Raw genomic sequence first — 23,571 nt, 5'->3', positions numbered from 1 at the left:
CTTTCTCTGCAAGTCTCCGTCACACCAGCAGAAATCAAACTGCCTCTTATAAGCTGTTATATCAAAGGATAAGCTGTTCTTATCAAAGGATTTCTTTATCTATCTAATTGGAGCTAGTTTTCAGTATAAAGATGACCAAATTCGTATGTCTTTATTTGCCTTTACATAAGAATATAAAAAATAAGAGCAGGAGTAGGCCATCCAGCCCATCGAGCCTGCCCCACCATTCAATAAGATCATGGCTGACCTGTTCGTAAACTCAGCTCCATCTACCTGCCTTTTCCATATAATCCTTAATTCCCCTACTATGTAAAAACCTATCTAACTGTTTCTTAAATATATTTAGTGAAGAAGCTTCAACTGCTTTCCTAGGCAGAGAATTCCACAGATTCACCACTCTCTGGGAAAAACAGTTTCTCCTCAATCTTCTCCCCTGAACCTTGGGGAAACGTCTCACCTACTAATAGAAACAACTTTCCTGCTTCTATCTTATATACCCCTTTCAAAATTTTGTATGTTTCTATAAGATCCCCTCTCATTCTGAATTCCAGAGAGTATAGTCCCAGGAAACTCAATCTCTCCTCATAAATTAACCCCTTCATCTCTGGAATCAACCTGGTGAACCTCCTCGGCACTGTCTTCAAAGGCAGTATATCCTTCCTCAAGTTTGGAAACAAGAACTGCACGCAGTACTCCAGGTGCGGTCTCACCAGTACCCTGTATTGTTGCAGCATGACCTCCCTGCTCTTGAATTCAATCCCTCTAGCAATGAAGGGCAACTTTTCTTAGATTCTTTCTTACTGACAGTAGAGTGAGTTAGTTACTGTTACTTCTTTGTTATGAAAGTCTCATAAAATGTCTGGAACTTCATTCTTGACTTCTGAAGAGTCTTCTGGACAGTAATATCTCTAGCTCAAACACCTGATAGAAGTTTATAAAATGATGAGAGACATAAATACAGTGGACAGTCAGAATCTTTGATTCAGGGTAGAAATATCAATACTACATTATATGCTTTAAGGTGATAGGAGGAAAGTTTAAGGGAGAAGAGCATGGAGTTTCATTGTTTTAGCTGGGGGTAGTAATGGGGGCAAGCTCCCACTACCTAATCAATACTCCTAATGGCATGCATCTCAGATAGCCTCTGCCAACCAAGTCCCGGTCCTGGCTTTCATGTGCGGCTTAGCTACTAAACCCAGCGAAAGCATTTCTGTTGACAGAAGAAGGAGCAAAGGCAGGTTATTGTTGCCTTAAAACCAGTTTCTTCGGGCAGATGGGGTTGGTCAGCTGTGGTTGACAGCTTGTCTAGGAGAAGGAAAACTCTGATCTCAAACCTTCACTGCCTTGTGACTATCCCTGCTCATGGAGAAGGCTTTGGGAATAAACACTGAGGAAAAATCCAAAGATGGGGACCGTAATGTAGTCCTACATTGAGTTCAATGCTGACTGACAGCTTCTGCAATGCTTTTGAAGCCAAACTGTATCAACCTCTTCCGTAACCTTGGATTCATTAGCTGTGTGGAGAGGGGGAGCCTGCTACAGGGGCAACAGCTTACTCTCCATATTGTACTGCAGTGGCTTGCATACTGCCTTGAGTGTCACATACACAGCTGACCAAAGGAGGTGTCAAGGTTTGCCCAGCAGGTCTTCTCACACAGAGTGGAAGATGCTTGCAAAGAGCTGTCGGGTTTAGTGGTAGAAACAGATGTGATAATGGCTTTTATGAGTTCTTATGTAGCAGGTATTCACCCTAAACATCAATAATTGACTTGGGACAGAGAGTCTGTCTCAACTGACAATTATCTTTATTAGTTCAATTAAAAACAAACAAGTTATACAAAACTAAACATTCATGCACATATCTAGCAGGTTTCCCTGGCCCTGCCTGAACAGTCAAACAATAGAACTGTTAATACCCAGAAAAGGAGTTTATAGACACAAAGGATTCTGCAGAATTTGGAAATTTTCAGCAACACACAAAAAATGCTGATCGAATTCTACAAGTCAGGCAGCACCTGAGGAGGGCAATAAGCAGTTGATGTTTCAGGCCCAAACCCTTCATAAGGACTCACCAAGATGCCCAGTTAGGAACTGTTGATTGTGTACTCTCCTCAAAAAGGAGTTTATGCTGGCTAGGCTTTCCTCTTGATGCCAAAGTAATCTCCACATTTCCGACATTGGGTCATCCACCTCTGCAATGATTGATCTCAGAGTTTTTGCTGCTTCTACTCCTGAAATCCTCCATCATTACCCTCTTTCTTTTCATATTGAACAGTTGTGCATCACCTTGGATCAGGGTCATCTGACTAGCCTGTGTCTGCTTCTCATTGGATCCAGCAAAAGACAATGAGCAGTCTAACCTCATTGCTCCACCACCAGTATTATGCCTCATGTCACTTCCTTTGCTCTTTCTAAATCGGAGAGTTTAAACCAGTTTAATCAGACCATGCAAACACTGAGCAGTGGTGCTTTAGGTCACAGGCTATTGTTTCTAAAGCTTGCCATTTCTACCTAACCAAGTAAACAGCTTCTTATTTGGAAATGAAGTCAGTTTTTGAAGATCATTAGCAGGGGCATCAATGTGTCCACTTTCAATTGCTCTAATCAAGCCATCCCTGAGGATGAATCAGTTAAGAAAATGATGGCTGGAAGAACAGCCTTGCAAGATGACAGACTCAATCCTTTGATCATATAGTAAGACAAAGACATTTGGTTTGTCTAATTCCACTGTCACTTGATCATCCCAGCTTGCTGATTTTCAGGTTTTAATTATTTGCAGCCAACACTAAAATAGGCACATGAATTTACAGGCAATAGAGGGAGATAAATTTAATTTGGAATCATGTTTGACAGAGGCATCACGTGCCAAAGGATCAGTCCTTTGCTCTACTGTTCAATGGTTGTCAATCTTCTTATTCCATCAGTTGTCTGTTATCATTGTTGTCCTACAACATGAGGGGCTCACAGTTTAATTTCTCCTCCAAACTCAGAGCTATAAATTTAGATTTTTACTATTTTGATTCAAGATTTTAGGTGAGATTATCAAAAAAAAACTGGATTACTGCAGACAATTGAGGTTTAAAATGTAAGGTGTGAATTTGTGAAGAGACTGCAACTAAGAGAGTGTGAAAAAATTTAGGAAAGAATCGGTCTCAATACCACTTCTTTTCACATGAATTGGATTACAGAATTGATGATTTTGTGGAAAACTTGCTGATAAAACCAAGGTAGGTGGAGGGGCAGGTAATGTCAAGGAAGCAGAGACTCTACAGAAGCACTCAAATTGGGGGAATGGGCAAAGAAGTGGCAGATGGAATATAGCGTGGGCAAGTGTTTGGTCATGTACATTGGCAGAAGGAATAAAAGTGTAGACCATTTTCTAAATGGGGAAAAAATTCAGAAATCAGAGGTGCAAAGGGGTTTGGAAATCCTTGTACAGGATTCTCTGAAGGTTAACTTGCAGGTTGAGTAAGGAAGGCAAATGCAATGTTAGGATCAATTTAAGAGCAAGGATGCGATTGAGATGCTTTATAAGGTATTGTTCAGGCTGAACTTGGAATATTGTGTGCAGTTTTGGGCCCCTTATCTAAAATAAGGACATGCTGTCATTTGAAAGGGTCCACAGGATGATTCCTGGAATGAAAGGGTTAATGTATGAGGATAGTTTGAAGGCTCTGTGACTGCACTTGCAGGAGTTCAGAAGAATGAGCAGGGATTTTGTTGAAACCTATCCAGACAGAGTGGATGTGGAGAGGATATTTCCTCTATTGGGTGAGTTTTGGATCAGGGAGTGAGTTTAGGACCAGAGAGACAGTGTCAGAATAAGAGGGATGTCCATTTAGAACAAAGATGAGGAGGAATTCATTTATCCAGAGGATGGTGAATCTGTGTAATTCATTGCCATGGACTGCTGTGGAGGCCATCATTGAGAATATTTAATTTAGAAGTAGATATGCCCTTAAGTAGTCAGGGTGTCAAAGGTTACGAGGGGAAGGCAAGAGAATGGGGTTGAGAGGGATAATAAATCAGCCATGATGTAATGGCAGAACAGACTCAATGAGCTGAGTGACCTAATTCTGCTCCTATATCTTATGGTCTATGGGGCCATCAGGTAGGAGGTACAGAAGCCTGAAGGCACACACTCAGCAATTCAGGAACAGCTTCTTCCCCTCTGCCATCTGATTCCTAAATGGACATTGAACCCTTGGACATTACCTCACTTTTAAAATAAATATTATTTCTCTTTTTGCACGATTTTTAATCTATTCAATATACATATTCTGTAATTGATTTACTTGTTTATTATTATAATATATTTTTCTTCTATATTATGTATTGCATTGAACTGCTGCTGCTAAGTTAACAAATTTCATGACACATGCTGGTGATAATAAACCTGATTCTGATTCTGACAAAAACCCATTAAGTTTAGAGGAAATGTGGAGTTGAGGCCCAAGAGAGTTTGAAGGGAGACCAGAAACAGGGGTACAAATTGTCTTTAATGAGCACAGGAATGGGCACTGGTTATTAAAGGAGGATGGGAATGTGCCCAACTGAGATTATAGGAAGTCTGGGAACTTAGCTCCAATGAGTTTGGGAATGGAGCCCTGTTGAGTTTAAAAGCATGGGAAATCGCTACGTGAACCAATACGAAGCATCACCCAGTGCGCCAGATTCTGAACCCTCTGGATTTCCTAACAATCAAAAGTAGCCACTTCTGCCGGTTTCAGTGTGGTTATATATGTAGGCTGAATTAGTTCATTTGTGAAGATGACTGTTTCTTCATTAAGTTCCTGAGATTTTCTACCTACAAACAGAAAAAAATATAATTCTTATTGATACAAATCTTGACTTTCTCTTGAACGGTTAAATTTGTAGTGAGGGCACGGATAGTTGGTTATTTCTTCAGCATTTTGAACAGGGCACGACTGCACAAGTATGTGGGGGGTCAGCCAGTGAGAACAGTGGGAAGAGTTTAAAAAGAAGACAGATTTACAGAGTGGGCATCGGGGGAGCGGGCGATGGAGTAGAGGGAGACAGAGTAGGAAGGCTTTTGCTCAACGGGGCTTCGGCAATAAAGGGTCAAGGCCAGGTAGGTTTATCTGTTTAAAATAAAGACAGAAAGTATGTGTGTGAGGCCGGTTTTCTGTGCTCTGTGTCAAATGTGGGAGGTACAGGAGATGCCCAGCCACCCGGACAACCACATCTGCACCAGGTGCATCGAACTGCAGCTCCTTAGCGACCGGGTTAGGGAACTGGAGATACAGCTCAATAACCTTCATCTGGTCAGGGAGAGTGAGGAGGTGATAGAGAGGAGCTGTAGGCAGGTAGTCACCCCAGGACCACAGGAGACAGAGACGTTGGTAACTGTCAGAAGAGGGAAGGGCAAGAAGCAGGTACTGGAGAGTACCCCAGTGGCTGTCCCCTTTAACAATAAGTATTCCTGCTTGAGTACTGTTGAGGAGACAGCCTTCCTGGAGGAAGCAATGGTGGTTGTGCCTCTGGCACAAAGTCTGACCCTGTGGCTCAGATGGGTAGGGAAAGGAAGAGGATGGCAGCAGTGACAGGGGATATAGCAGATATTTGTAGTAAATACTGTAGTAAGGTTGTGATTGTGGGAGATTTGAATTTTCCACACATAGACTGGGAAGCCCATTCTGTAAAAGGGCTGGATGGTTTGGAATTTGTAAAATGTGGCAGGATAGTTTTTTGCAGCAATACATAGACATACCAACTAGAGAAGGGGCAGTGTTGGATCTCCTGTTAGGGAATGAGATAGGTCAGGTGACAGAGTATGTGCTGGGGAGCACTTCGGGCCCAGTGATCACAATGTCATTAGTTTCAATTATAATTATGGAGAAGGATAGGTCTGGACCCAGGGTTGAGATTTTTAATTGGAGAAAGGCTAACTTTGAGGAGATGCAAAAGGACTTAGAAAGAGTGGATTGGGACAAGTTGTTTTGTAGGAAGGATGTAATAGAGAAATGGAGGTCATTTTGAGGGTACAAAATCTTTATGTTCCAGTTAGGTTGAAAGGAAAGGTTTGTTTGTGAGAGCCATGGTTTACAAGGGATATTGGAAACTTGGTTCGGAAAAAGAGAGAGATCTACAATAAATATAGGCAGCGTGGAGTAAATGAGGTGCTCAAAGAAAATAAAGAATGTAAAAAGAATCTTAAGAAAGAAATTAGAAAAGCTAAAAGAAGATGTGAGTTTGCTTTGGCAAGTAAGGTGAAAATTAATCCAAAGGGTTTCTACAGTTATATTAATAGCGAAAGGATAGTGAGGAATAAAATTGGTCCCTTAGAGAATCAGAGTGGACAGCTATGTGTGGAGCCAAAAGAGATGGGGAAGATTTTGAACAATTTCTTTTCTTCGGTATTCACTAAGGAGAAGGATATTGAATTGTGTAAGGTAAAGAAAACAAGTAGGGTAGTTATAGAAACTATGATGGTTAAAGAGGAGGAAGTACTGGCACTTTTATAGAATATAAAAGTGGATAAGTCTCTGGGTCCTGACAGGATATTCCCTAGGACCTTGAGGCAAGTTAGTGTAGAAATAGCAGGGGCTCTGACAGAAATATTTCAAATGTCATTAGAAAGGGGATGGTGTCAGAGGACTGGCATATTGCTCATGTGGTTCCAGTGTTTAAAAAGGGTTCTAAGAGTAAACATAGCAATTATCGACCAGTAAGTTTGACATCAGTGGTGGATAAATTAATGGAAAGTATTCTTAGAGATGGTATATATAATTATCTGGATAGACAGGGTCTGATTAGAAACATTCAACATGGATTTGTGCATGGAAGGTCATGACTGACAAATTTTATTGAATATTTTGAAGAGGTTATTAGAAAAGGTGACGAGGGTAAAGCAGTGGATGTTGTCTATATGGACTTCAGTAAGGCCTTTGACAAAGTTCCACATGGAAGGTTAGTTAGGAAGGTTCAATCATTAGGTATTAATATTGAAGTAGTTAAATGGATTCAACAGTGTCTGGATAGGAGATGCCAGAGAGTAGTTGTGGATAATTGTTTGTCAGGTTGGAGGCCGGTGACTAGTGGTGTGCCTCAGGGATCTGTACTGGGTCCAATGTTGTTTGTCATGTACATTAATGATCTGGATGATGGGGTGGTAAATTGGATTAGTAAGTATGCAGATGATACTAAGATAGGTGGCATTGTGGACAATGAAGAAGGTTTTCAAAGCTTGCAGAGAGATTTAGGCCAGTTAGGAGAGTGGGCTGAAAGATGGAAGATGGAATTTAATGCTGATAAGTGTGAGGTGCTACATTTTGGTAGGAATAATCAAAATAGGACGTACATGGTAAATGGTAGGGCATTGAGGAATGCAGTAGAACAGAGTGATCTAGGAATAATGGTGCATAGTTCCCTGAAGGTGGAATCTCATGTGGATAGGGTGGTGAAGAAAGCTTTTGGTATGCTGGCCTTTTTAAATCAGAGCATTGAGTATAGGAGTTGGGATATAATGTTAAAATTGTACAAGGCATTGGTGAGGCCAAATATGGAGTATTGTGTACAGTTCTGGTCACCGAATTATAGGAAAGATGTCAACAAAATAGAGAATACAGAGAAGATTTACTAGAATGTTACCTGGATTTCAGCACATAAGTTACAAAGAAAGGTTGAACAAGTTAGGTCTTTATTCTTTGGTGCATAGAAGGTTGACGGGGGACTTGATAGAGGCATTTAAAATTATGAGGGGGATAGATAGAGTTGACGTGGATAGGCTTTTTCCATTGAGAGTAGGGGAGATTCAAACAAGAGGACACTAGTTGAGAGTTAGGGGGAAAAAGTTTAGGGGTAACACGAGGAGGAACTTTTTTACTCAGAGAGTGGTAGCTGTGTGGAATGAGCTTTCAGTAGAAGTGGTAGAGGCAGGTTCGATTTTGTCATTTAAAAAAAATTGGATAGGTATATGGACAGGAAAGGAATGGAGGGTTATGGACTGAGTGCAGGTCAGTGGGACTAGGTGAGAGTAAGCGTTCGGCACGGACTAGAAGGGCTGAGATGGCCTGCTTCTGTGCTGTAATTGTTATATGGTTATATGGATAGTCAGAGGCTTTTCCCCAGGGATGAAATGGCTAGTACAAGAGGGCATAGTTTTAAGGTGCTTGGAAGTAGGTACAGAGGAGATGTCAGGGGGAAGTTTTTTACGCAGAGTGGTGAGTGCCTGGATTGGACTGCCAGTGGCGGTGGAGCTGAAATGATAGGGTCTTCTAAGGGACTCCTGGATAGCTCCATGGAGCTTAGAAAAATAGAGGGCTATTGATAAAGCCTAAGTAGTTCTAAGGTAGGGACATGTTCAGCACAGATTTGTGGGCCGAAGGGCCTGTATTATGTTGTATGTTTTCTATGTTTCTAATAACTAGCAGGAAGGATTACTTAAACTCTGTTATGGGATCAACTTGTTTTTTAAGCAATACACACAATTGGACACATATTTAACATACTGTATACCTCCCTCTCACCATCATTCCCGATAGTTTTAGTCTATTAATAAAGCTTCAAACCTTTTAAGCTTTATTCCCAAATCCAAATTGTCATACTTGGTTTGCAATTTGTTAATAAGAATCTCTAAAGTTCCGAAAATTCATTATTTTTCCTATACCTTTATGTTGTCACAAGAGATTCAATACATTTATTCTAACAGCCCCAAGACTATTTGTGAAATATTTCTCTGAGAAAATGTTTCCAAATTCCAAGTGAAAGGGATATGCTGAATCTGAGTACATAACACACAATTGCTTTCCCTACCCATGGAAGTTGGAGGACTACGTAGCTGAGGAATTCTGAAAGATCTCTCAATTCGCCAAAAGAACACAAACACCCAAAGGTCTGTCTCAGAAATATGATTGAAACACAATTTGATTAAGTAGATGTGGTCACATACCGATTTTTATAGAATTCATTAAAATCCAAGCAATAACTGCCACTGGTATCAGACCAAATGATATCATCCACAGCAAAGTACCTGTCATAAATAAGAAAAGTTTGAAACTCCCAACATTCTTGCATAAACAATAATGTTGTTTAATTGACGCTTTGAGGTACAGATAGACAAATGGGAAATGTCTACAATAGCTTTGCAAATACTAAAATAGAGTAATACAACAGTGATTTTATAGCCTTCAAATGTATTTTGATTTATTAAAAGGCAGCTTGGATATTTTAAATATTTCCTCCTTTGGAAAGGTTTCAAGTTATCTGACCTACCGATTGTTGGAAGAAATTGATCAACCATGAAGTTCATAGACACAACCTATCTCTAATTCAGCATGTGGGTGTCAAGATTCCAGTACTGCTATCTTTCCTGTAATACCATGAGCTCTTATCTTTTCAGCAGTGGCTCCTTGTCAAAGGCTTCTGAAAATCCAAATGAACAACATCCGCTGACATCCCTTTGTCTATCCTGCCTATTATTTCCTCAAAGAATTTCAGCAGATTTCTCAGGCAAGATGCCCCTTTAAAGAAACAATGCTCACTTCGGCCTATTTTAAAATGTGCCTCCAAGTGCCCCAAAACCTCATCCCTGATAATGAACCAATGTCTTACCAACCACCGAAGTCAGACTATCTAGCCTTTAATTTCCTATATTTTGCCTCCATCCCTCTTAAAGAGTGGAGTGACATTGCAATGTTCCAGTTCTTCAGAACAGACAATCTGTTCCAAGAGCAATGGAACTTCCATCCCACAGCAACCTTGCAGAGACATGTTGATGCAGGCCTTGGCAATCAGGCCAGAAATCCAAGTGACCCTGGGTTTTAACCTTTGGTATGAAATGCAGTACACACCGATGATGGCAAATGAGGGCTCTGGGTGAGGACCCAGAATTAGGACAGGACTCGCCAATGATAAGACCCTAAACACTAGGCCTCAAACTCCAGACTCAACAACTTGCCTACCCTGGGGGACACCGACCCTTGTGCCTCCTGCCCACGCAGAACTCCTGTCCTGGAACATGCTGATGACTTGCTGAACTGGAGGGGCCACCAGCCCTCTTCTCCGCTGGTCTGCTGGCCTGATATTTGACCATGGACATCCACATTACTGGCCTTGTGAAGTGTGAAGTGGAGGCCTAGATTCTTGCATGACCTCTAATTTCCCTACCTTCCTGTCCCTAAAACATAACCTGACCTTTAACCCTCCTTCTCTGTTGTCAAAACCCATCAGAAATGAGCATAAGAAAAGTTTAAGCCACAACATCAACAGGGACTACAGCTCAGCACCATCTTAACCAGAAGTCTTTTAATAAATATTTTGTGTTGACACATTTCTCACCTTTACTACATTTCTTGGTCTTCACTGGCTCACTGCTTGCATTACTGACTGTGTTCTCTGCTAGACAGATATACGTAGGCTGTTCTCCATCAGTACCTCTATTGATCACTAGTTCTGATCCATTGAATATATCATCATTGGCTCCATGCTGCTTTCTCCAGTGAAATGTGACATCAGTTCCGGAGGAGACCAGACAGCTCAGGGTGATGCTTGGAGTTGAACAATTATCAACAACTGTCACAGTTGGCTGAGAAACTGGTTCTAAAACAGAGAGGACACTACTATGGACAAGGAATCCATTTGTTTGCTTAAATAAACATACTTTGTTTGTTACTTCCAGGATCAGAAATTCCTTTATATATGCAAATTTAATAGGCTGCTTTATGTGAATTAAAATAACAATAATGCTACTTATTAATAATTGTAACTGAGTAATATATGCTCCATGTTAGTTCGAACAATGTGAACTTCCTTGTGTAAAACAAAATGGTCCATTCTTGTTAAAAGGAAAACCATACAAATGCATTACGATTGCACAGCAAAGGTTCATGATGAAAACAGGAAGCTGGAGAATTGGTAATTCATCAAAGTGAAGTAGTGAATTGTGCTTGCTTACTATTGACATTAATTGACTGAACTGTATACCACGGGCTGGCTCTTTACTTCAGGTTTGAATCTAATTTTAATATGAGTACTGAATAAATGAGTAGACACAAATCAGGACTTACCAAACACAAACAAGTTAAAATCTTTTTCAACAATGTTTGTATCGTGACTGAGGAAGTTGATTTCTATTGTATATTTTCCACTGTCATTGATCTGAACATTATCCAATGTCAGAGAACCATTCATATTCCATTGGACTCTGTCTTTATACTTGGGGTGTATGTCCTGTGATATCACTGCCTTGTTAAATGTCCATGTTCCAATAGAAATGTCTTGTGGACCAGATAGTTGTACCATATAGTTATCTTCCTCATGGAGATTTACGGAAAACAGGATTTTCTCTCCTACCGCAACTTCAGTGGTGCTGCTGGAAGAGGCCAGTGACATTCCTCCACAAACCGTAAAGAGGTGGCAAACTGGAAAAAGGAAAAGCCATAAATACACTGATTGTTTATAACTTGTGCTGAAGTATTCCATTATCTGATTCAGAGCAAGAAGGCTGTGAGTGAATGGCTGATTTTTTGGAGCAAAGGGAATTTTTTACTACTCAGGGTAAAAGAAAGGTAAGACTGTGCAAGCGCAAGACGTCAGTCAGTAAAGCGCAAAAGGTTTAAAAAGAAGACCGCTGTATTCAGCAGGCAGCAGAGTGCTAGGGCTTTGGCTCAATGGGCTTAGGCGGCAACAGGATGAGGCGAGTTAGATTTAACTGTGTTAATTGCGGAAAGCAGGTAATATGTGTGCGAGGCCAGTTTTTTGTGCTCGGTGTCAGATGTATGGGGGTCCCGGATGGCCATATCTGCACCAGGTGTGTCACAAGATCACAAGATAAAGGAGCAGAAGTAGGCCATTCAGCCCATCGAGTCTGCTCCACCACTCCACCATGAGCTAAAGTATTCTCCCATCTAGTTTCAATTTCCGGCTTTTTCCCCATATCCCTAGATACCCTGTCTAACTAGATACCTATCAATCTCCTCCTTAAACACCTTCAATGATCGGGCCTCCACGGCTGTATGTGGCAACGAATTCCATAAATCCACAACCCTCTGGCTAAAAAAAATTCTCCTCATCTCTGTTTTAAATGGGTACCCTCTAATTCTAAGACTGTGACCTCTTGTCCTGGACTCACCCACCAAGGGAAACAGCCTTTCCACATCCACTCTGTCCAACCCTTTCAATATTGGATATGTTTCTATTAAATCCCCTCTCATTCTTTTATACTCTAATGGATACAGTCCAAGAGCTGACAAACGCTCCTCATATGTTAGTCCTTGCATTCCAGGAATCATCCTCGTAAATCTTCTCTGAACTCTCTCCAACATCAGTATATCCCTTCTAAGATAGGGGGCCCAAAACTGCACACAGATTTTCAAATGAGGTCTCACTAGTGCCCCATAGAGCCTCATCAACACCTCCTTACTCTTATACACTATTCCTCTTGAAATGAATGCCAACATAGCATTCGCTTTCCTTACTGCCGATCCAACCTGGTGGTTAACCTTTAGGGTATCCTGCACGAGGACCCCCAAGTCCCTTTGCACATCCGATTATTGAATTTTCTCCCCATCTAAATAACAATCTGTCTGATTATTTCTTCTTCCAAAATGTACAATTGTATATTTCTCAACATTGTATCTAATCTGCTATTTCTTTGCCCACTCTCCTAAACTGAGCAAGTCTCTCTGTAATCTTTCTGTTTTTTCAAAACTTCCTGCTCCTCCACCTATCTTGGTGTCATCCGCAAACTTAGCCATGAAACCATTTAATCCGTAATCTACATCATCGTTATACAGTATAAAAAGAAGTGGCCCCAACACCGACCCCTGCCGAACACCACTAGTAGCTGGCATCCAACCAGAATAGGATCCCTTTATTCACACCCTTTGCTTTCTGCCTATCAGCCAATGCTCCACCCATTCCAATATCTTTCCTGTAATTCTATGGGCTCTCATTTTATTAAGCAGCCTCTTATGCAGCACCTTATCAAAGGCCTTTTGAAAATCCAAATACACAACATCCACAGTCTCTCCCTTGTCAATCTTATTTGAGATTACCTCAAAAAATTCCAATAGGTTGGTGAGGCAGGACCTTCCCTTCATGAAACCATGCTGGCTTGGGCCTATCTTGTCATGCACCTCGAGGTATTTCATAACCTCATCCTTGAGGATCGATTCCAATAACTTTCTAACTACCGATGTCAATAACTGATGTGTCGAGCTGCAGCTCCTGAGGGACCGAGTTAGGGAACTGGAGATGCAGCTCGATGACCTTCGCCTAGTCAGGGAGAGCGAGGAGGTGATAGAGAGGAGTGATAGGCGTTGGTCACAGCTGGGCCATGGAAGACAGACAAGTGGGTCACAGTCAGGAGAGGGAAGGGGAAGAGTCAGTTACTAGCGAGTACTCCTGTGGCTGTACCCCTTGACAATAAGCACTCCTGTTTGAGTACTGTTGGGAGGGGAACAGCCTACCTGGGGGAAGAGGCAGTGGCCGTGCCTCTGGCACAGAGTCTAGCCCTATGGCTCAGAAGGGTAGGGAAGGGAAGAGGAAGGCAGTAGTGATAGAGGAATTGGTTAGGGAGTCAGACAGGTGATTCTGTGGAAACAGGAAAGAAACACAGATGGTAGTTTGCCTCCCAGGTGCCAGGGTCCAAGATGCTTCTGATCGCATCCAAGATATCCTGTGGTGGGAGGGAGAACAGCCAGAGGTCATTCTACATATTGGTACCAATGGCATAGGTAGGAAAAGGGAAGAAGTCCTGAAAAAAGACTACAGGGAGTTAGGAAGGAAGTTGAGAAGCTGGACCGCAAAGGTAGTAATCTTGGGATTACTGTCTGTGCCACGTGAAAGTGAGAATAGGAATAGGGTGAGGTGGAGGATAAATGCATGGCTGAGGGATTGGAGCAGGGGGCAGGGATTCAGATTTCTGGATCATTGGGACCTCTTTCGGGGCAGGTGTGACGTGTACAAAAAGGATGGGTTGCACTGGTTGAATCCCAGGGGATCAATATCCTGGTGGGGAGGTTTGCTAAGGCTTCTGGGGAGAGTTTAAACTGGAATCATTGGGGGGTGGGAACTGAACTGGGACGTGCTCAGTCTGAAGGTTTGAGATGTGTCTATTTTAACACAAGCAGTGTTGTGAACAAAGCAGATGAGCTTAGAGCATGGATGAGTACTTGGAGATATGATGTGGTGACCATTACAGAGAATTGAATGACTCAGGAACAGGAATGGTTACTTCAAGTGCTGGGGTTTAGATGTTTCAGAAAGGACAGGGAGGGAGGCAAAAGAGGTGGGGGCGCAGCACTGTTGATCAGAGATAGTGTCACGACTGCAGAAAAGGTGGATGTCATGGAGGGATTGTCTATGGAGTCTGCGTGGGTGGAGGTTAGGAACAGGAAGGGGTCAGTAACTTTACTGGGTGTTTTTTATAGGCCGCCCAATAGTGACAGGGACACTGAGGAGCAGATAGGGAAACAGATCCTGGAAAGGCAAACTTCACGAGTTGTCGTGAAGGGTGATTTTAATTTCCCAGATATTGATTGGCATCTCCCTAGAGCAAGGGGTTTAGATGGGGTGGTATTTGTTAGGTCTGTTCAGGAAGGTTTCTTGATACAATGTGTAGATAATCCTACAAGAGGAGAGGCTGTACTTGATTTGGTATTGGGAAATGAACCTGGTCAGTTGTCAGATCTCTCATTGGGAGAGCATTTTGGAGATAGTGATCATAATTCTGTCTCCTTTGCAATAGCATTGGAGAGAGATAGGAATAGACAAGTTAGAAAAGCAGTTAATTGGAGTAAGGGGAACTATGATGCTATCAGACAGGAAATTGCAGGCTTAAATTTGAAACAGATGTTCTCAAACAAAAGTACAGAAGAAATGTGGTAAATACTCAGGGGATATTTGTGTGGAGTTCTGCATAGGTACGTTCCAATGAGACACTGAAGTTATGGTAAGGTACAGGAACCGTGGTGTACTAAGGCTGTAATAGATCTAGTCAAGAAGAAAAGAAAAGCTTATAAAAGTTTCAGAGAGCTAGCTAATGTTCAAGGTCTAGAAGATTATAAGGCTAATAGGAAAGAGCTTAAGAAGGAAATTAGGAGAGCCAGAGGGGGCCATGGGAAGGCCTTTGTGGGCAGGATTAAGGAAAACCCCAAGGCATTCGACAAGTAAGTGAAGAGCAAAAGGATAAGAGGTGAAAGAATAGGACCTATGAAGTGTGACAGTGGGAAAGCGTGTATGGAACCGAAGGAAATAGCAGAGGTACTTAATGAATACTTTACTTCAGTATTTACTACGGAAAAGGACCTTGAAAATTGTAGTGATGACTTTCAGCATACTGAACAGCTTGAGCATGTAGATATTAAGAAAGAAGATGTGCTGGGGGTTTTGGAAAGCATCAAGTTGGATAATTTGCCGGGACAGATGAGATGTACCCCAGGTTTACTGTGGGAGGTGAGGGAAGAGATTTCTGAGTCTCTGGCAATGATCTTTGCATCATCAATGGGGACAGGAGAGGTTCCGGAGGATTGAAGGGTTGTGAATGTTGTTCCTTTATTCAAAAAAGGGAGTAGAGATGGCCCAGGAATTTGTAGACCAGTGAGACTTACTTCAGTGGTTGGTAATTGATGGAGAAGATCCTGAGAGGCAGGATTTATGAAGATTTGGAGAGGTATAATTTGATTGAGAGCAGTAGGTATGACTTTGTCAAGGGCAGGTTGTGAGTTACAAGCCTGATTGAATTTTTTTTGAGGATGTGACTAAACACACTGATGAAGGAAGAGCAGTAGATGTAGTGTATACGGGTTCAGCAAGGCATTTGATAAGGTACCCCATTCAAGGCTTATTTAGAAAGTAAAGAGGCATGGGATCCAAGGGGATGTTGTTTTGTGGATCCAGAACTGGCTTGCCCACAGAAGGCAAAGAGTGGTTGTAGATGGGTCATATTCTGTATGGAGGTCAGTGACCAGTGGGGTGCCTCAGGGATCTGTTCTAGGATCTCTACTCTTCGTGATTTTTATAAATGATCCAGATGAGTAAGTGGGAGGATGGGTTAGTAAGTTTGCTGATGACACAAAGGTTGGAGGTGTTGTGGGTAGTGTGGAGGGCTGTCACAGTGGAACATTGATAGGATGCAAAACTGGGCTGAGAAGTGGACGATGGAGTTCAACCCAGATAAGTGTGAGGTGGTTCATTTTAGTAGGTCAAATATGATGGCAGAATATAGTATTAATGGTAAGACTCTTGGCAGTGTGGAGGATCAGAGGGATCTTGGGGTCCGAGTCCATAGGACGCTCAAAGCAGCTGCACAGGTTGACTCAGTGGTTAAGAAGGCATACAGCGTATTGGCCTTCATCAATCATGGAATTAAATTTAAGTGCCAAGAAGTAATGTTGCAAATAAAAAGGACCCTGATCAGACCCCACTTGGAGTACTGTGCTCAGTTCTGGTCGCCTCACTCAGGAAAGATTTGGAAGCCATAGAAAGGGTGCAGAGGAGATTTACAAGGATGTTGCCTGGATTGGGGAGCCTTATGAGAATAGGTTGAGTATACTCTGCCTTTTCTCCTTGGAGCAATGGAGGATGAGAGGTGACCTGATAGAGGTGTATAAGATGATGAGAGGCATTGATCGTGTGGATAGTCAGAGGCTTTTCCCTACGGCTGAAATTGTTGTCACAAGAGGACACAGGTTTAAGGTGCTGGGGAGTAGGTACAGAGGAGATGTCAGGGTAAGTTTTTTACTCAGAGAGTGGTGAGTGCATGGAATGAGCTGCTAGCAATGGAGGTGGAGGCGGATACGATAGGGTCTTTTAAGAGACTTTTGGATAGGTACATGGAGCTTAGAAAAATAGATGACTATAGGTAAGCTTAGTAATTTCTTAGGTAGGGACATGTTCAGCACAACTGTGTGGTCCAAAAGGTCTGTATTGTGCTGTATGTTTTCTACGTTTCTGTGTTTCTAATGTCATAAATTATTACCTGGAATAAAGCTCCACATTTTAATCATGAATGATGAACATCTGATACTCAAAATGCATTTAGAGAGTTTAGACATCTATCTCTTGGTCCACTGGGTCTTCTTGTTGTTAGTTCATTGAATGTTTACCTCTGTCTTTCTTGTTCTGCAATCATAGAAACCTGGAAAAATAGGAGCAGGAATAGGCCGTTCAGCTTCTGAAATTACTCCAGTATACTTCACAAGATCATGGTTAATCATCTGCCTCAATATCATATTGTTGCTTTCTCTCTCTACTTCCTTGATGCCCCTTGATTTTACAAATCTGTCTATCTCGTTCTGAAGTAAATTCAATGACTTCTAGAATGTTCTGTGGTATAGAATTCCTCAGGTTCACCATTCTGTGCATGAAGAACTTTTTCATCATCTCATCTCTTGCCTCAGATCTTGAGATTATGACCTCAAATAGCACAGTAGTGTAGTGGTTAGTTCAGCGCTTTGCAGTACCAGCGACCCAACTTCAATTCCTGCGCTGACTGTAAGGAGTTTCTACATTCCCCCCATGACAGCATGGTTTTCCTCCGGGTGCTCTATTTTCCTCCCACATTCCAAAGACGTACCGGTTGGTAGGTTAATTGATCATTGTAGACTGGCCCGTGATTAGGCTCAGATTAAATTGGGGGATTGCCGGGTTGCACTGCTTGAAGGGCCGCAAGGGCCTATTCCACGCTGTTCTCAATAAAATAAAATAGGGGGCAAATCCATCCAGCTGAACCCTGTGAGAATTGCTTACACTTCAGTGAGATTTTCTTTCCATGATTCCATTCTTTTAAATTCCAGCAGAAATAAACCTAATATATTAGATCTCTCATATTCTCCATTCACCATAAATGGATGAACATTTGACGTATTCACCCCTCGTATATTCTTTCTTAAGTAAGAATACCAGAACTTCAAACAGTTCATCTCATACCAGACAATTGGCATTTATCTCAAAAACACATTTCATAAATCAGCTTGAAAAAATTAGGAAAGTTGGGCTTTTACTTATAAAAAGTTAGGAAGAAACTATGAAGCAAAGGGGCTTAGAAATAGAACATTACCTTAAAGTAATGATGAATGGAACTTGGGCCCAAGTGTTCACACAATGGAAGTTGGGGGAAGCTCCTGACTGTGAATTGAACGTCTTTAATCTAACTGAAGCCGATCTCAAAACCAAATCATAAATATCCAGAGCTGATTTCCAATGTGGGATGTTCAGTTGAAAATTTGCATGAAATATACAGAAACATTTATTTTCATGTGTTTTTAGAACTTTACAAAGATCTGAGCACTTAATTACATATACAACAAATGAAGTATAGGTCCGTGGGAAAAGGTGAAGATTGGGAGAGGATGGTGGAGGAAAATAGCAAGAGCCTGCAAATTTCTGATAATACTGCCAAGGTCAAAGCTGTTAACATGACATTAACTACACATTGAGCGATTTACTGCGGTCATAATTGCTGCTAATTTATCCTCGCATGCTAGGCTTCAAAAGATATTGACAATAGCTCTACTGGGTTTCAACAAATTGTTGAAATTTAGATGAAAACACATTGCTCCATGAAGTAATTTTGAGTGCCATGTCCTATTTCAGCTTTGGTTTAATCAAGGACAAAGAAACCGAATTCCAGAGGCAAGTTGTAAGTAACTGTCCTTGACAGATATTCAGCATTTAATCTGCAAAACTAAAATAAAGGGAATGAAGCGGAAGTTGATTATTTTTGGTAAGTTACTTTATGAGATTGAGATAGATTTAATGGGTACACAAAATTCATATGTATTAAACATCTCCAATTAAACATAATGCTATTGGAATAATTTCCTCCCTCAACCAAAACATATGATCAAGAGCTAAAGAGACGAAAGTATTAGCACATTTATTTTTAGTTTTAATTGAAGGAAAGAGGAGTTTGAGATTATTAGTAATAAAGTTTTCCCTTTGCTGAGAATCTAAATTAGCGAGGAAGTTTCATAAATAGGATAGATTGCAGAAAGTCTAAGAAATATCTTAAAGGGTATCAGTAGTTTTCTCATTTCATGTTGTTATATCAATTTTACATTGTACGAGAGAGGTAATTTCTAGGGGCAAGCATTCTCAGTTAATCAAACATTGGGATATCTAAACAAAGAAAAGTTGATGATTTTGTGATAAATTTTGAATGATATTTTGACAATAGTTTTTTAAAGTTATATATTGATTATAAAAGTCAATCTTCTGAATTATCAGACTCTGAGTTACAAGAAACCAAAATTTCAAAATCTTGTGTTTACCTGATGTTGACAGACACGGATTTAAAGTTCCATCCCTATTGGAAGCTACTTCACATCTTGCAGTGCAAAGTAATTGTAGTTCCAGAACTAGCGCAGCCTGACATTAACAGCTGAAGAATGTAGAAATAGAAGCAGCAGCAATATTTTTAAAAAACAGTTGCTCACTATTTGAATCAACTTAGCTGATGCATTTCCTGCGGCTGCTATTAGTATAAAAAGTGTTGGTGGCTATCTCTAATATAACATACTATGGGGCTATAATGTGGCGATTGTCCAATGTTTGTTTCCTGTTCAGACTGAGCAAGTCGAGCCTCTATATCTGGTAGATATCATTTGGGCTCAGAATGGTGAGTACACCTCAGGGATTTTAAGCTAACACCATGTCCCTGGAATGCCTTTGATAGGTTGCTGGCTGGTAGAGTTCCTTCTAAATCTTAAACTAAATAAATTTAATAAAAATACATGAATCTATTAGCAAATAATGAAGAGCACAGTCATTGCATCAGCCTCGCAGTTCATCTCTGAGGATGCAGTGTGCACATCATTGGCCAGGCGCAAATATTACACCGTCTTTTCACCTAAGTCACTATAAATTATGCTTCCCAGAAGGGCTAGTACTGGTATCAGTGGCAACCAGTCTGCTCATTCAGGAAAAAATCAATTTAGTTCAAATATTTATTTTTGTGTTTACTCTAGCGCTTTACTCCCAAGTCTGTGTTTGTCTTTTATATAACAGCCTTTTGTCACTAACTTAGCTCATCTGATTGGCCAAACATCTTTCTCAATCTTTTTACTGCAGTATGTAATCTGTAGAAAGATCTGCAGAACTACTTGCCCTATTCAGAAGCAGGCATGAAACAATCTACAAAATGGTACTGGGCTCAAATTAGAAAATGATTAAAGGGTAGATATTTGTGCAGGAAACAAAAGATTAAAAATAACTAAAAGATACGTAAATCAGAAGCACGCAGAGGCTGAGAAGAGTTTTGCATAGCTGTATGGATAAAAATTTAGCAGACTATCATCTTAGAACTCTCAACTAAATAAAACTTAAGTTCTTAACAAAATACCTATCAAACTACAACTTCAGTAGAATGTCTAACTTTTATTTTGTGGCGTCTAGCTGTGCAGAATTTGTTGCTGTTTTTCTACGCTTTATCAATGGCTAGAACATAAAGCTAATACATTGCTTCTAAAATGGGACTTTGCAAGGCTGCAAAATGCTCTGTATAATTACAGGGCTAGGACCTATTATATCTTCATGTCTCTAAACCTTGCCCCTCCTTATACCTATCTTAAATGCTATTGTTGGACCTGTCTCAACTACATCCTCTGGCAGCTCGTTCCAGTTTCTCACCACTCTGTAAAAAATGCCCCTCAAGTCCCGTTTAAATCTTTCTCCCTTTCACTCTATGTCTGCCCCCATGCTTTGGACTACCCTATGCTGGGAAAAACAACTTCAACTTATCTATGCCTCTCATAATTTTAAACATTTCTATAATGTCACTCCTCATTCTCACATGTTCTCAAAAATTCCCCAAGAATGTCTTCTTTAATGTCTTCATTCTTTATAAAAAAGACAACACCCCTCCTCGCTTACCTGTACCCCTCTCACGCCTGTAACATCTGAAACCTGGTGTAGTGAGCTGTCAGGCCTGCCTTTCTCTCAGCCAAGATTCTGTAACAACTCAGTCCTCAGAGCCAATCCAGTTCCTCCGTCTTACCCATTAAACCTCGAGCACTGTAATAAATGCAGCTTAACTCTGTATTCCTTTCCTTGCCTTTACTGTGCCCCAATTAAGAAATTTGCAATCAATCGCTGCTGTTTTATCTTAGAATTTGCATCAGAATCCCCCCCCCCCCCGCCGTTAATGTAATTAATCCATTTGTGTAGCATTAGCAAAGAAAATTTCCCTCATTTCGAGTGCAACCTGTTTCAAGAACAGGGTTGCACTTGAACACACCATACTGGTGTCTATTCTGCAGTCATAGAATCTCCTGTCTGCCTCCCTCATGTTGGAGTCTCCTATCTCCAGTGCTGTATCTGACTGCACCCTTTCCCTCTGAGCCTCAGAGCCATCACATGACTAATAATACAAGCCCCTGATAGAACATCCCCTCGACAATAGCTGAAGAGAGGTGAATGGCCAAAGGGGAACCCTGACTGACTTTGTACTTCCCTGGTGGCCACTCATCTATCTGAAGCCTTACCTTGGGTGTGACCACCTCCAGAAAAGTTAAACTTTGCTGATTCTGATTACACCGCACTGACAGCCTCCTTCACTGGTAGTCATTAGGGAGAACATGACTGAACAGATAACACTAGAGCAAAGGAACAGGTTGTGCTGAACCAGTAAAAAGGAAGTCAAAAAAACCTCAAAGGCTAACCCCTCCTACCTACACAATATCCATATCCCTCCATTTAACTCATTTTCAGGTGCCTTTCTAAACATCCAAAAGCCAATAATATATTTCCCTCTACTACCATACCGGGCAGTGCATTGCAGGCACCCACAACTCTCTGAGTAAAAAACACCTCTCAAATCCCCTTTGAACCTACCCCCTCTCACCTTCAATGCATACCCTCTGTATTAGACATTTCTACCCTGGGAAACAGATACTGGCTGTCTGCTCTATCTATGCCTCTCAGTCTTATAAACCTCAATGTGATCTCCCTTCACCCTCTCCACAGCCTCAGCATCCGTCCTATAGTGGGGTGACCAGAAATGTATGCAATACTCCAGATGTGGCCTAACCAGGCTTTAATAAAGTTGCAACAGAACTTCCTGACTTTTGAACTCAATGCCTTGACTAATAAAAACAAGCAATCCACAAGCCTTCTTAACCACCTTATCGACCTGTGTAGCCACTTTCAAGGAGCTTTGAACCTGAACCCAAGATCTCTCTGCTCAGCACATTGTCAATGGTCTTGCCATTAACAGTGTATTATCTCCTTGCATTTGTCCAACAAACACCTCACATTTATCTGGGTTAAACTCCATCTGCTATTCCTCTGATCATATCTGCAACTGATCTACATTGCATTGTATAATTTGCCAGATTCCTACACTATCCACAACTCCACCAATCATCCACAAAATTATTAACCCACCTATCTACTTTTTCATCCAGGCCATTGATATATATCACAAATAGCAAAGGTCCTCGCACAGATCCCCGTAGAACACCACTAATTACAGACCTCCAGTTCGAATAAGTACCTTTGACCACTACCCTCTATCTACTATGGCAAGTCAGTTCTGAATCCAAGCAGCCATTTTCCTGTGGAATCCATGCATCCTAATCTTCTGGATTAGCCTCCCATGATGGACTTTGTCAAAAGCCTTACTAAATTCCATGTGGAGAACATCTAGTAGAATACTGCTCTACTTTTACTCTCGAAAAACTCAGTCAAGTTGGTAAGACATGATTTGCCCAACACAAAACCATGCTGTCTCTCTCTAATTAGGCCATGGGTTTCCAAACGCTCATATGTCCCATCATTAAGAATTTTCTCCAGCAATTTCCCTACAAATGACATGAGACTCAGTGGTCTATAGTTTCCAGCATTTTCCCTTGTTTCTTTCTTAGATAGAGGTATCACATTCTTTGACTTCATACATCTTGCAGGAGAAACATTCCACTGTCCTGACTGCGATTCTGGCTACAATGAAACAGCTATTAAGGATTAGCAACAAAATAAAACCTTTCCTGTGCCATCTCACTGCTCATATGCTTATATTCTGAATAAAACAGATGAATTAATAGCTTATATACCCAAGCTATGTGACATGCAAAGAAATAATGATTAAGAAAATATCTCTGATTTATTTTCTTGCATGCTTGAAACTCTTATGTGGTGATTGTAAAGGAGAAGTGTTTCATTCTTTTGTTCAAGACCAAGATTGTTTGTTGTCATTCTTCAGCAGCAGGGCATATGAAAACAGAACAGGAGTGGCTATTGCAAATTAATAACTGAAATGATTGTTATCTCCTTTCAGAATTTACTGAATGAAATTGATTTTATATAATTCCAATTACAAAGTGCAGTCAGGCAAAAGCCAGATGCTGCATATGTTGGAAGAGTAAACTTGAAACAAAAATCCTGGAAATATTCAGTGGCATTTGTGAGAGAGAGAGAGAGAGAGAGATAGGGATGGTGGCATCTCATCGGTGGTTCCAGGGATGAAACGTTGAATATGAATCCTGTTACAATGGTGGGTGAGACAAGGTGAATCCTATCATGGTTTTGGAAGGGAGGACATCCCTTTAGAACAGAGATGAGGAGGAATTTCTCATTGCCACAGATGGCTGTGGAGAGCAAATTATTTGATAT

General features: G+C 41.1%; 1 protein-coding gene across 2 annotated transcripts; it reads right to left on the bottom strand.

The window, feature by feature from the left end:
* Window positions 1-1,859: 1,859 nt before the first annotated feature.
* Window positions 1,860-19,338, bottom strand: LOC132380125 (hepatic and glial cell adhesion molecule-like). Of its 2 annotated transcripts, XM_059948726.1 has the most exons (8): window positions 19,236-19,338; window positions 18,023-18,155; window positions 16,943-17,101; window positions 11,028-11,381; window positions 10,300-10,560; window positions 8,912-8,992; window positions 4,757-4,807; window positions 1,860-2,177 (listed from the first exon to the last, which is right to left on the bottom strand). In XM_059948726.1, exons 3-8 carry the CDS (start codon window positions 17,016-17,018, stop codon window positions 2,059-2,061), a joined length of 942 nt encoding a protein of 313 aa, XP_059804709.1. In that variant the 5' UTR covers window positions 17,019-17,101; window positions 18,023-18,155; window positions 19,236-19,338; the 3' UTR covers window positions 1,860-2,058. The 2 variants fall into 2 exon arrangements, with proteins under 2 accessions (XP_059804709.1, XP_059804719.1); XM_059948736.1 differs by lacking the exon at window positions 1,860-2,177 and having other exon boundaries at window positions 4,527-4,807.
* Between the last annotated feature and the right edge of the window lie 4,233 nt (window positions 19,339-23,571).

This window comes from Hypanus sabinus, chromosome 2, assembly GCF_030144855.1.
Source record: "Hypanus sabinus isolate sHypSab1 chromosome 2, sHypSab1.hap1, whole genome shotgun sequence".
NCBI lineage: Eukaryota > Metazoa > Chordata > Chondrichthyes > Myliobatiformes > Dasyatidae > Hypanus > Hypanus sabinus.
This window is presented reverse-complemented; position numbering and strand designations above follow the sequence as displayed.